The sequence below is a fragment of the Tigriopus californicus genome, chromosome 10, assembly GCF_007210705.1.
Source record: "Tigriopus californicus strain San Diego chromosome 10, Tcal_SD_v2.1, whole genome shotgun sequence".
NCBI lineage: Eukaryota > Metazoa > Arthropoda > Copepoda > Harpacticoida > Harpacticidae > Tigriopus > Tigriopus californicus.
The window spans coordinates 3,016,200-3,029,509 of NC_081449.1; the positions used below are offsets into that span (position 1 = coordinate 3,016,200).

Consider the following 13,310-nt stretch of genomic DNA (forward strand, 5'->3'; position numbering starts at 1 on the left):
TAGTATAAGAGTACCACCATGCTCATTTCAAGCTTGTACTCTTCTACTAGAGAGCCCTAGACCCAACTAGAGACCCTTTAGTCATGCACCCACGAGGATGAGTTTACGTCACCGAATTCGACCAATCTGATTGGTTGCCAATTTTCGAAGAACATGTAAAAGATTCCAAACAAAGCTCAACAGGGAATCGGTCCTTTCCAAAAGGAGCTCCTCATATATTAGTATTGCGTAAAAAGTTGAAGTTTTAGATGGTGCATGAGATATATACTCCACCATGGACTTCACTTACTGATTCCACTAGGCTACAGGGCCTTATGTCAATAAGTCTGAAAAAAAAATGTGCGATGGCCGCAATGTTCTCTTGAAGTCTGCCAGTAATAACTAATGTTTATTTATTCATTCCAAAGTAACGTGTTTCATGAGAGAATGAGAAAGGTCACATGAATGAATTTTCATTTTGGATTGCTAACGACACATTCTAGTATTTTTGAAAATTGGATTTTAGAAAGGGACTAGAGAGCAACAAACATATTAGTACAATGTAAGCCTTTTAAGGAAAAAGTTAGAAGTGTGCTTGAAGCGCATATTCAATGGAGCTTGTCATGACAGTATCCTTTCTTATACTATGCGTTTGTTCAAAATGTGTTTGGAAACAATCTAGTTCTTGGGATTGTTTACTTTGAAAAGTGGAATCACTTGCCAAACTCCGTGCGGCTCTGGATTCAGGGTCTCTACACTCAGCTCGCCAGAAATCGAACCCAGGGTAGCAATCATAGATAACTTCATATTGTTATGGTTTTCTATGTATCTATTTTCAATGCAGAGAGCGGAAGCATTTCCAATGCACTAAGGGAGCAAACCTGATTTGATGCTTGTCGGCGTTCCGTTTCCCTTCCCATTTCTAGAGTCGAAACCGAATTACCTTTCAGGTATCTTCGGTTCATCTCCACATTTTTTACTGATAAATCTAAATTTTAGACCCATCAGATGGTACGAGTGTATTTCCTTATGAGTGGCTCTTTGTTGCAATTACGGTTGAGGTCCTCTTTGGCATGGTGCACGGATGGAAGGCCCCTCCACTCCGAGGAATAGCTTCCACCTTCATGCATGCATTCATACTCCCCCTCTTAGCCTGGCCTTTCTTGAACGGCAAAAGGCGCCTCCAATGCCAGTTCTCTTGGAATCACTCGCACCAAGGGAAGCGAATTCCTATAAGATGATTAGGTTCACTTCCGACAGATGCCAGTTGTTATCCTCCTGTTCTTTACTCGAGTTCCACATTGGTCCACGCTTCAATTACGGTAGAGGATCAACAACAACACTTGATAATCGTCTCTCTTAGAGATCGACGACCCATCATCCATTTCTAGCTCGGTCCTCATTCGATTGGATATGGCCAAAATCTTTTTCAATATTGCTACGACAGCAATTACTTTGCTTCTCATGTATTCAGGACATGTGTACGGAAGCACTGGACAAGGTGAGTTTCACTTCCTAGAAGGGATTGTTCCTCGTATTTTCCAATCCAAAAGTTAGGAGCCTTCCGCATTTTTCTTACAAGTTAATCATTGCATGATTTCTTAAGCCTCTGATTTGAAGACTTGATGGATAGGAATATCATATTCACATTATTTTTCTCATTTGCTTCCACTAAAGATGTGCTTTGGGGACAGAATTACATGAGGCGAGGCTACTTGGGCTCTCCATGAACTCCAGGCAAAGTGAAGCCGTAAAGCATTGAAGGATTTCAGAAATGAGTAATGTTTCCACGAAATAAAGAGCTCTTCGAAAGGAACAATCTCTTGCTCGATCAAGCTATGGCAACCAAAATACTATTGATGCAGCAAAGGTGTTGATGAGGAGTATATATCAATTCATTATTTTTTTGCTTAAACCTTTTTGAATTGAAAAGTTCATATATTCGTATAGAAGTTTTGTATTGTACTCATTCATTCGCTTTCAAGTCTCAATACATAATCGTTAACACAATGACATCACACACTTAAAATCATTTTGGATTGTTTAGATAGACAACATCCAACCCCCAGATATACTGGGGCATCAAAATTAGAAAAAACCGGCTTACGCTTTACAGCGGATCACTGGCGTTTCAACGAAAAAAAAAAGGGATTTCTTTACATTGGGAACGATAATTAAAGCTTTTATGGTAGTGGATGACCTTTCTCTCCTTGGATCTCTAATAAGCCACCGTCTAACAACCAATAATCTCAAGACGATCGGAAAGTTGCTGCCAAAACCCCAAGAGGTATATAAAACAGCAAAATGTGTTCAAACCACGACCGACGTAAAATTGAAGTCGACAGTAGTTTAAACGAGACCAAGCACAATTCATAACCTTTTCCGGACAGTTGTTGGAACAAGGTGAATACGGCGAAAACAAATATAAGTTAAGTTTTTGAACTCAAATCTCCGGGTTCCTGGTAAATCCGATCAGTCCAATATCCGTAAACCAATCTTCTGCTAAGGTAACCGTATATGTCAGCAAATTAAACGCAAAGTCAAAACCGAGCCTTCATTCTAGGTAGCTTTATATTTAGACAAAAAGAAATAGTGAAGTTCATTGTACCATGCAATGGCAGGCACGTACGTACTATCATGAGAAATTGATTCACGCACTTGCTGTCCTTCTCATTCTCAGTAGAACATTTCATATCAGGATCCAGGATAAGGATCGTGTGCAAGGAGAAAAGGGCTCGAAAGGACAAAGTCCCAATGAAGAAAAAAAGACATCGACTTGTTGCGTCATTGGTAAACATGTACTTGGAATTCAATGACCAAGCCATGCTTCTAATCTTATTCCGATGTCTAAAATTAACAGCTTTATGCAATATTCACTGTACTGTTTGACATAGTTTTCATGCATGCAATGATTGAATTTCTAAAGAAAATGTCACTTACCTGTGGAGGGTTATGGTTAGCAGCTGTAGCGTTAAAACATTAGCTTTCCATTGCAAAACTGGGGCCATTTCCCACGGTGAGCTAACAACTACTGTTTTTTGTTTTAGATGAAGCGGGAATATATACTTACTTTTATAATGGCAGTACAAGCGAGAAAAAACAGAAAAACAAGATTACGTAGTTGGCATGCCATTATTCATTTAAATATTCCACTACTTGAGTTATTTTTCTTTAGTTTGTAGGTTCCTTTCTGGCATACCTATTCATCTCAGATAATGGTTATGGTTAGTCGCACTTTTTTCAATTTAACACTTACTCCATCAATGTCTTGAAGAACATGGATTACCACTTCTTCCCACAAAACATGCAACGCCTTTGAGAGATGGCGTTTCCCACTTTAAGACGTCACAAATCGCAAGATTTCCTTGTTTTTGGTCGAAAATCATTGATTCCTTTGCCCAATTCTTACCCAAATAGTGTACTTCACTGTTTTCAGCTCTTCCAATCACGAGTTCAGTTCACCTCGAAGGATCATTCCGGTCCATTGGATTTTAAGGCTTCAAGTGTTTCAAGTCATGACTAACCGTTTTAAATGGGACCATGAATATTAACTACATATGAATAGGGAAGTAAGGAGAGTAGCATCCCAGTTCCAGGGGGCAACGGCAACAAAGCATGAAACAAGGAAAAATTCGCACAAAACTCGTCAAATCTAGGGAGGTAATTGGGAAAAGAATTAGAATCATGTCGTTGGCAGCAGACTCCCTTTCAGATTTTTTTCAGTATGAAAAATGTACTTACAAACTGGATACCCCTTAAAACTAAATCCCAAAAAACCTTTTCTAACTCAAGAAACACTTAGGGGTGTCTCTTTCCAATTCAAGAGTCAAGGAAACATAATAACTTTCTTTCCAACAATTCTGAAACTTTTGGGATACTGACCTTTTAACTGTTTCAAGCACTATCCTATGTTTTTTTTCATCAAATGGCTCTGCTAAATTCAACACTAATGTCCTTGAGTCATGCCAAAGCCAAAACCTCGATACATCACTACGTGAGTTAAAAGGGGGCGCTGGCCTGGAAAGGGTTCATCAACAACCTCTGTGGGCATTTCCAATTATCAGGTATATAATAGTCGATTAGAGTCTGCAAATTTCTTTAAAAAAGGTCACGAACTAGTTGCAAAGAGTCGTCGAGACATATAAAAGAGGTCATATCAGCTTTTTTTTACAAAGTTCCAAAGTTTTGATGATGCATAAGAGAACACGTTTATCGAATCTCTTTCAGAACATTTCCTGCGCCCTCTGCGGTCTGAAATTGACAACAGTGGAGAGGACGCCTTCAATGACGAGTACGGCCGCGATGCTCGCTCGTCGGGCTCACACTTTCTTCGCCCTTTAAGGTCCCCTTTAGAAATGGGATTAACCGATGATGACTTGGCTTTTCTCAGCTCCATGGTTCAAGACCAGGACTGGGCTAAACGAGGACAATCCCATTTTCTTCGAAGCCTCCGGAGTCCCTCGGACACCTCCCATTTCCTCCGAAGTCTTCGGGGTCCCTCGGATAACGCTCACTTCTTGAGATCGTTGAAGAGCAGCGAAGGCAACCACTTTCTCCGATCCCTCCGTGGGGGTGAGAACCACTTTCTACGGGCATTGAAATCCGGCAACTCTCATTTCCTCCGTAGCCTCCGCAGTCCGGACAGTGACAAAAGATCCACCACTCATTTCCTCCGCACTCTTTAAGAACAAAGCTTGGCCGAGGTTCTTTCTTTCTTTGATATGTTTTTCACAGTTCTCAGAGTTAACACTGCTTATGATGACTTGCTTTGAAAGGATGTAGCCCTGTTGGCGCTGATCATGCAGATAAATAAAAACACAAAGTACGCCCTTCATGTGAGCCAAAGATATATTATGCTCGGTGCACGTTTTAATCTTGCAATCTTTGCTCTTCAAATACGTACGCAAAAGTAAATCCCAAAGCCCCCCCCTCATAGCCTAAATCGGTAATTAAGTTGGTATTGAAGATGAAACACTAATGATTGCGATCTGTTTCGACCTATTGTACCTTTAGAATTGAATTGCGTCTGTGGATGTCTTGAAATATATTCATAGTTCAGTTTCGGACCAGCTTGACCTTGTACATTACTCCCTTGAGTAAATAAACTATTATGGCATGCAAGCTAGCTTCACAGAAGGAGGAGGGGAGGAAGAGGAGGGAGGTGGGGATATCAATATTTGATTTGGATACCAAAAAATGTACAGAAGCCCCTTCTTTGTTCTTAAGGTTGACAAAAAGATGCTGTTGGAATGTGTCAGGACGTTCAGAGCTGCAGCTCCTCACGGTTCTCCATCAAAACACAGGAACAAACAACCAATATCTGATAACTCCACACCAAAGATGATGCTCTGATGGTAAATTATGGATACTCAAGAGAATGAGGCGAACTGTCTTTTTAGACAAAGTAAAGAGCATAATCCTATGAGAGAACTTGAATACAGGGCGGGGAATCTTACCCGAGTGTTAGTTTACTCATTAAATATGTTTTCATCGTCGAGGATGATAAATTAACTATTTTTTCTGGAAATTATATGATCACATTTATTTCTCTACATAAAAGACTGTATCATGTGAAATGAAGTGGAATAAGAATAAGTAAACTTTATGTATGATAATCATATTTTTGGTTTTCTTTGAAAATCCTAGGCTGGTTAAAGAAAGACGTTTCATCTTGATCAGCTTGTTTGCAATTTAGCAAACCAAAAAGAGTGCAGATCAAACATTCAGAGCTGTTATCCCATTGTTGATTTTTGCCAAAAAGGCAAAGATTTTTAAAGCTTGAGCAAAATTGTGACATTATTCGTCAAGTCCTTGTCACTTTGATGCTCAAATGAATCCCCCCAAATTTCATTTATAATTCATACAAAAGTTAGTTTATTTAGAATGGTATGTGCATGAATAAAAATAATGACGGGATATAATATTGTAGAAAAAACTGGTGTCTCTTGTGACTGGACTTGAGTTTTTGGCAAAGACACTAAGGGGTACATTTTGGGTTGCATCGAACTTGCACTGTGTGTGCAATAACTTTGAACATATTCAATTCCTGGATTCATATGAGTGAAACATAATTTCAAAATCAAAGAGCCATTTGGTTGCTTTCTTGTTTGACTACTTTGGTTGAACATGAGTAATGCAAGAAAAGTTGATTAGTCCAACATCCAGCAACCAAGCTACCAAAATGTATTAAAAACAAAGTTTCAACTGGCTTTGTAGGAATGACGCTTCTCTCTCAAGAACTCTAGACCAGACCATCTATTGAAATGAAAATCTATTTTGTTGGATCTAATGCAGTTTTGTCTCTTGATAATCTATGAAATACTATCCTCCTTGAATCGAATAGGTTTGATAGTTAATATTAGTTTGCTAAAGAAATATCCTCTGGTCCCTGTTTGTTGTTCCATTCCTCTTCATTTTTTTACACCGCTGCAAGTTTTTTTTTTATCCCACCCTGTAAAGAAGTGCGTAAGTTGAATGGAGGGGCGAAAGTTATCTTTCTCCTTTTGACTGGCGATCCAGCGAGCGCGTCCCCTGTACTTTTAAAAATAATGATCCGCCAGTTTAGAATTGGCTGTTCAGGTGTGAAGATACCAAATCTCATTCCCACCCATGCCAAGGGGTTGTTGATTTCAGTGTTGCTTGTTTCACCCAATCAAGGATACGCGTGTGTCTGCATCTTTTTTCCCCTTCTCACGTCCAAGGCAAGTTCTCAAGAACAAAACCACCCCTAACCTTGCTCTATTCATTCAAAGCGAATTCAAGCTTTTAAGGATATTTTACTCAACTGAAAAAGACAGAAGACATCTTGGGGGGTAGACGGCCGAGGCCGATTTCAAATTGGCTTTGGTCACAAAAGAGCACTAGTTGTAGCTTTTTGCGCCGAGAAGTGACAGATGACAAATCGAGAATGACTTTCGGATGTGAAGTCCTCCATTCAATCGGGAGTGAAGTGTTAACCACTGAATCCAACACCACGACTTTCATCTTTCAAAGTGATGCTGCGTTGGAGTCCCTCATGGATAAAGAATTGGACCAATTGATCCAATGACCTGAGGGCGGCGAGCACTCGGGCGAGAAAAACTGCCATGCCATAACTAACCACTAAATAATTGCCCACTTCCAAAACATGATGGCAAATTCGCAGCTATGAAAATTCATGTTTTTGAATGAAAACTAACTTATTTCACACTCACAACCAGTCTGAAGATGAAAGGATTGTTCGTCGAATTTAGCATTGGGTTTTAATTTTAAATATTCTGCAGTCTCCAATATCTATTTTATTCTAAAAGATCTGCCAGAACTCGTTAAAACAATGCATGTAAAGAGCATTTGATGCGAAGTTTCAAGTTGTGCTTAAAACCTAAAACTATTATTCTACACGAGAGGACCTTGAATATGATGACAACAAGTGTTTTTGGTAACCTCAAAAGGACTGAGTCCGTCAAAGAAATTCAATCCAGTACATTGATACCTTAAGTACCTTGAGTAAAATGGATAGATTTTTAATGGGTCATGGATAATTACGGAATTTGTGATGACAAGACCCTTGAAGAGCAAGAAAACAATCTTGCTAAACACAGGGTAAATCAGATAGAATACCAATTACTGAAAATGCCTCATTTGTAGCAAGTACAATTGAGATCTCTAGATGATCTTTGCATCTCGTTTCTGTTTTATGAAAAATGGATATCACCTTCGAGCTTTGCAAAGACCATGAATTTCGACATTTTGGGTGCCAACCATAAACAACAATGAGAATCAAAGCTCTTATCCGATACCATACATATTGCTACCTTACTACGACATTCAACTGGATAGTAATGGTTGAGAGTTGCATTGAATTTCTCGCACGTGTAAATAAATACACTTAGTAAAGATGTCTTTGAACGACATCAAATGAAGGAACACTAACCTTGAAAAAAAAGAACATGAAATTTGCAAGAAGTGACAATCAAACATTGGGATCCTAGAATACACTACTTGTAGTGCTTCCTCATCAATTTGAATTGGCTGAGAACCACCATAATGAAAAGCAGAAATTGGGATAATCACCGATCCTCGTTTCTTTCTAGCGAGAGCTCTTGCTGTAGTAGATGTTGTGCGGGAGCAATTGTTCACTGGATAATTGCTTTGAAATAGCTACAGATGCACTTTGGAGTCAGGACAAACTCGAATGGAGCTTATCATCACCAGAAACTTTCGTCTGAAAATGATCGATCAAGTGAGGTTAATCTTGGAAAACTATTTTCATTGTTTACAGCGATTGGTTGATGGCTCAGAGTGCTCCATGAGAGCAATTCAAGACACTCCCAGATGTGAGACAATCATGTCATGGTGGAAGTGACCTAAGCACAAGAAGCTCCTGCAATCGACAGAGCAGCTCAGCTATATAGGTAACTTTAGCGCATTGTGGTGGATCCGTGATCAATGGTGTTACATGGTCCTTTAGCCAGACAAGATCCTTGAAAATGCAGGTAAGCGATATTGTTTTGTTCAATCTCACGTCCAAGATAGTTTCACTTCGGGATCCACATTCTTCGTCAATCGCTAAAATAATGTCTTTTTACGTAGGGGAGCATTTACTGTATATAGAAAGGGAATATAATTTAGACCATGTCAATGGGTTGGATTAGGAAATGAAATGGATAAGGGACTTTGTAATAACATAACTGGAAAATTGAGTTAAATGCGGGTTGACAAGAGAGGGGTTTTGGTTTCAATTTTGCCGTCACTCAACACTTTAGCGTTAAATTTGGCAAAGATGAAGAGATGAAGATGTGGGCTCAAATTCAAATCATCCTCAATAGTGATTATCGTCAAATGATTTATGAAACTATGCTTTCAGATTAATCTGAAATAGCAAGCTTTTAGAGTAATAAGGAAGACATTGAAATATATATCGTGGTAATGACACCTTTTGAACTTGTGTTCAAACTTCTAAGGTTCAATTGACCATTACAACGGTATCTATGAACAACAAAATTTAAACAATTATGCAACCAATAAGAAAATGGATTGGTCAAATGAAAGAGGTGTTGAAAAGCACAATCATGTTCAAAACAAGTTACTATCTTACTTACTATAGGCCATTTTGTACAGTTCAAAAGACTCAAAGCCTAATAGAGCGAAAAAGGTCATTCCACTTTTTTTTAATGTTTCGTTCATATTTTTTGGATCTAATTTGGGTGGCGGTTGACCGACGTCTTCAAAATTATATGATAAGTTAAATATCCCCATTAACGAACTGCCAATCTGCGCACAGGATAAAGGCTAGACAACTAGACCCATATCAGCATTACCATTACCGTTGCCAACTCGTTACTTTTTGAGCAACGTTAACGGTAACGCGTTACTTTTTTTCGTTTAAAAACACGGAGAAGAAAAATGCGTAGTGTTCCTACCCGTGTTTTGAAATTCCGTCTCAAATTTACTTGCCACTGATGAGATCATAGGCCCTCTTTTAGGCCCTCTTTTTTTGCAAAAGTAACGGGTAACGGTAATGCGTTACTTTTACTAAAGAGTAACGGTAAAGCGTTACTTTTACTAAAGGGTAACGGTAAAGCGTTACTTTTTTGGCAAGGTTTGGTAAGGCTTCTGAACATTGTTGTACTCGAAATATGATGATTCATATTCTGGGGAACAGAATGGCTGAGATAAGATAGAATTGTAGTATTGACCATTCATCGAAGCTAATCGACATTGAGCAATACTTAAAGTTTTCATAAAAATCATATTCCATGTTGCTCTTTGGTAAACTGCTTCGAATGCCTCTACTCTCAAAAATATTCAACTCAAAATTCGAGCGACCACTTCACTGCAATCATTTCTACTTGAACCTCGGACTTTCCTTCCTGCATGATAAGTACGTCATGAAATCACTCAAAAAAAGTCAAAGTTGGAAAATGTACCGAGTCAATTGGCTGGCTTGCCCATTTGAAACGTCGACGCCCAAGCATGACCAGGTTTCTCACCAGATGAAATACTTTGCCTTATCACGGTGAAAAGCTCATCTCGACTTTAAACCGAATGATCCTAGTCTACAATGCCATCGCCTTATCTGGTTAATCATAAGGGAAGATTTCAAATGCTTACACTATGTCTAGGGGACGGAATTTCCGATGAAAAAGATTATATATATTTTTTTTTTCAGGGGCTATTCTAATCCCTAGTACTATTGGAATGAAAGATCAAATTTCGATTATTTGTTACCAGCTAAATTTTGTGTAATATTTGGTCCACCAACGAATAACAGTTGGCGGATCGAGCTAGCCCTTAAACCTAGAATTGATGTGGAATGCTGGGCAACATTTTTGAAGTTTGATTTGTAAGATGCTGCCCAATCACCAACGCCTAGCTATTCCTTACGAATATTAGAGGGAAGCAAATTGAACAACGAAAGAGAGAGAAGAGAAGTGGACTTCATTGTTCGAACTAGCCTGGATTCTCGAGGGCTTGAAGGTGATCTCAAAACGCACATTAAGCCTCTACGGTCACTATAATTGACCTTAAATCCTGGGTTGGGACAAAGCTCATGAATGCTTTTGTAAACGTACAATATCAGATACCTTTCGTACCTTCTCTGAGTACTGTACAATCCCAACCTTTTTAACCTCTCCCAATACGAGAGCTCTCTAATACCTTCGATCTGTGCCTTTTTACTAAACGTTATGAAACAGTAAAAGGACTTATTCACTTGCTTTCGAGTGTAAAGTATTAGACGACTGCAATGTAAAAACTGAGACATCGGTATGTTAAATGGTTTGGAGTATCTGCCAATGTGTTGTTGCTGTTGTTGTTGTTATTATTAGAGACGGCTAAAATATGCTCTTAAAAACCCCATTTATGCACAAATAGTGCTGAAAATCATGCACTAAATCTTATAATACGGATAACATCAGGTCAATGAAACGCAAAAATGCTCTAAAATCAAGAATAAATAGTAGGTAAACAATACAGTGCGCATTTCATTCAGCCAAGCAAAAGCAAATTTCATTGCATTATAATTTGATTTTGGGGGTGAGCTTAAGTTATGTTCATCCACCCAATATGAACTAGAATTCTTCAACCCAATTAGTACTTATGCCCAATTACTTACAATTGACGCAAAATTAACAAGCAACGCATGGTTAACTGAAATCTATTTTCGCCAAATTTTCTCAACTCATTCATTCGTCTAGATTTCCCGTCTCTACAGGGTGGGCGAGCAAAATAGTTGAATCGCCCGGTAAAACCAATCAATAAAGAATCCCAGATCTGGTGTCATCTGATTGGGTAATGAAAGGCGATTATGTTTGTTTATGTCCCCTAAAGTGAGAAATATCTGAACAGCCATTGGAAAGGAAGCGAGTCCTTGATTTACTTTTTGTCCAAGTTTCTCAAAAAGACATTGCTAGAACTGTTGGAGTTGATGTCAAAACAGTCAGGTGTTTTCAGCAGGTCAAAAATGCTTGGAAATCCGCAGAAGGAGCTATAGGAAGTGGTGGATTCAACAAGAAGAGGGACGAAAGCTTCCTCAAGACCTTTGAAGTCCATGGACCATGGAAGAACATCCCCCCCCCCTCATCACCCGATATTAATCCTCTTTACTATTTCTGGTGGGGCGCAATTGAGACCGAGGTGAATGCCACTCCTTATCCAAATATGAACTCCCTTAAGGCTGCAGTTATTGAAGCTTGGGATAAATAACCAGAGGATTCCAACACGAAGGCTTTTTCCAGATTCCGGCCCTGTTTATCATCATTACGGCCAGGGATGGACACCGTGAATGATAATGACCAAATTACTACAATAAGGAAGCTGTATTTTTTATCACTTTTTTGTTATCTAATTACTTAAACAATTGTGCTAATCCGAATTTCGTTAAAGTCGGGTCGGACATTTTTGCTCGCCCTCCCTGTATAGAATATAGTACAGGGTATATCAATGGCATAATGATCACCGAGGGAATTTGACTTGACCTTTACGATGAACTCACTTAAGATAATGATGATGCTTGCTTGGCCGTATTTGTTTCCCGCTTGTTCTCATCAAGAATCAATCTACTGCTGAGATTTATAGCTTCGTCCGAGGAGGAGAATCCAAAAGTTAACCACCTGTAGGAATGGCTCCTCAGGAGATGTACCATACTGATCTGCCGACATCAAAATAACGTCAATTGTGACACCTGAGAACCTGAGAAACTTTCACCACATCTTCATGAAAAGAGGACGTTCGTTACCCAATGGTCCGTTCGTCGTCCACGAAGTCGCTCTCGTACCTAAAAGCATCTGCTAGATACTCACTGTACGTAGGTACATAGATCCTCGGAAGCACAATGGATTAATGAATAAGCGCTGCCTCTCTCAGGGTCGTGTGAGTCTACTAATGATTGAACTTATCGGAGTGGGAATGAAACAAGTGAGTCGTTTGAATTTATCAGCGAGTAAATGCGATCAGATCTCACGAGTTCCCATTTTGACGTGAGATCAGCCTTGGACTTTACTCTAATTCGATTAAGATCCGTGCGAGAAAATGACTGGAGCAGTTAATTTGGGCGGAGATTTTCCAGAGATTAGAAGGCCCCAATCATAATCACTATTCATTCAAAGCCTTGATAAAAAGCTGATTGTGATCCAGGAAAATTACAAAGGGGTGATTGTGCGTTTAAAGTATCTTACACCTACTTAGAAACGTTATATTGCATGGCTCTGATTCATACAATATTGTACTAAAAGAGTGGCGCGATCTCGCCAAAAGAGGTCGTAAAATCGACTTTAAAGATCATGAGGTTGTCGAAAATGGTTATTGCTGAAGTGATCAGCAAGTTTTATTTTTGCTAGTATTGAATATTTTTTAATGGTTTAATTTTAATTAATCAACTGTTCGAAATTTAGATTAAACTCCAAAAATGACGTCATTTGAGATTGACAATGTTTCCCAAGATTTGGGCGATCATTTTGTACATTTGTTAAAACCATTCCAAGATTTGCTATATTAATGGTATTCGAAATACGAGATTTGTTCAACATTAAAGCTCATTTCCAAGAAAATTTTGATCCAAAATTGATGGTCGAAGAAACTCTCAACCTTCCAAATATCTATCTACTTACGCAAATCTCTAAAAAGTCAAGAGAATTATTTCAAATTGTTTTCAGCTTTAACTCTCAAATATCCTCTTTTGACACTATTCCTGCCAAGAGGAGTTCTTTCATGTTCAACGTTGGTGTCAAAAGCACATCATCTAACAACGCTGGTCAAAAATTCCCGTTTCTGATCAAAAGAAAAGAAGTTAAATACTTGTTGGGAAGAGACATAAGCACATTCTTTCTTACGACGATCAAACATCAAACGAC

General features: G+C 38.9%; 2 protein-coding genes across 4 annotated transcripts in view; both read left to right on the forward strand.

Annotated features, from left to right (window-relative positions):
- The first annotated feature begins 1,113 nt into the window (after positions 1-1,113).
- On the forward strand, positions 1,114-5,048 carry LOC131888057 (uncharacterized). Its single transcript, XM_059236838.1, has 3 exons — positions 1,114-1,301; positions 1,371-1,480; positions 4,207-5,048. The coding sequence occupies exons 1-3, from the start codon at positions 1,240-1,242 to the stop codon at positions 4,662-4,664; spliced, it is 630 nt and encodes a 209-aa protein (XP_059092821.1). The 5' UTR covers positions 1,114-1,239; the 3' UTR covers positions 4,665-5,048.
- A 3,008-nt stretch (positions 5,049-8,056) lies between these two features.
- Positions 8,057-13,310, forward strand: part of LOC131888954 (uncharacterized) — a 9,003-nt gene continuing 3,749 nt past the window's right edge. For all 3 annotated transcript variants that reach the window (XM_059237919.1, XM_059237916.1, XM_059237917.1), the window contains exon 1: positions 8,057-8,453. In XM_059237919.1, coding sequence (XP_059093902.1) covers positions 8,448-8,453 — 6 coding nt within the window. In that variant the 5' untranslated portion in view covers positions 8,057-8,447. The remainder of the gene's footprint in view (positions 8,454-13,310) is intronic.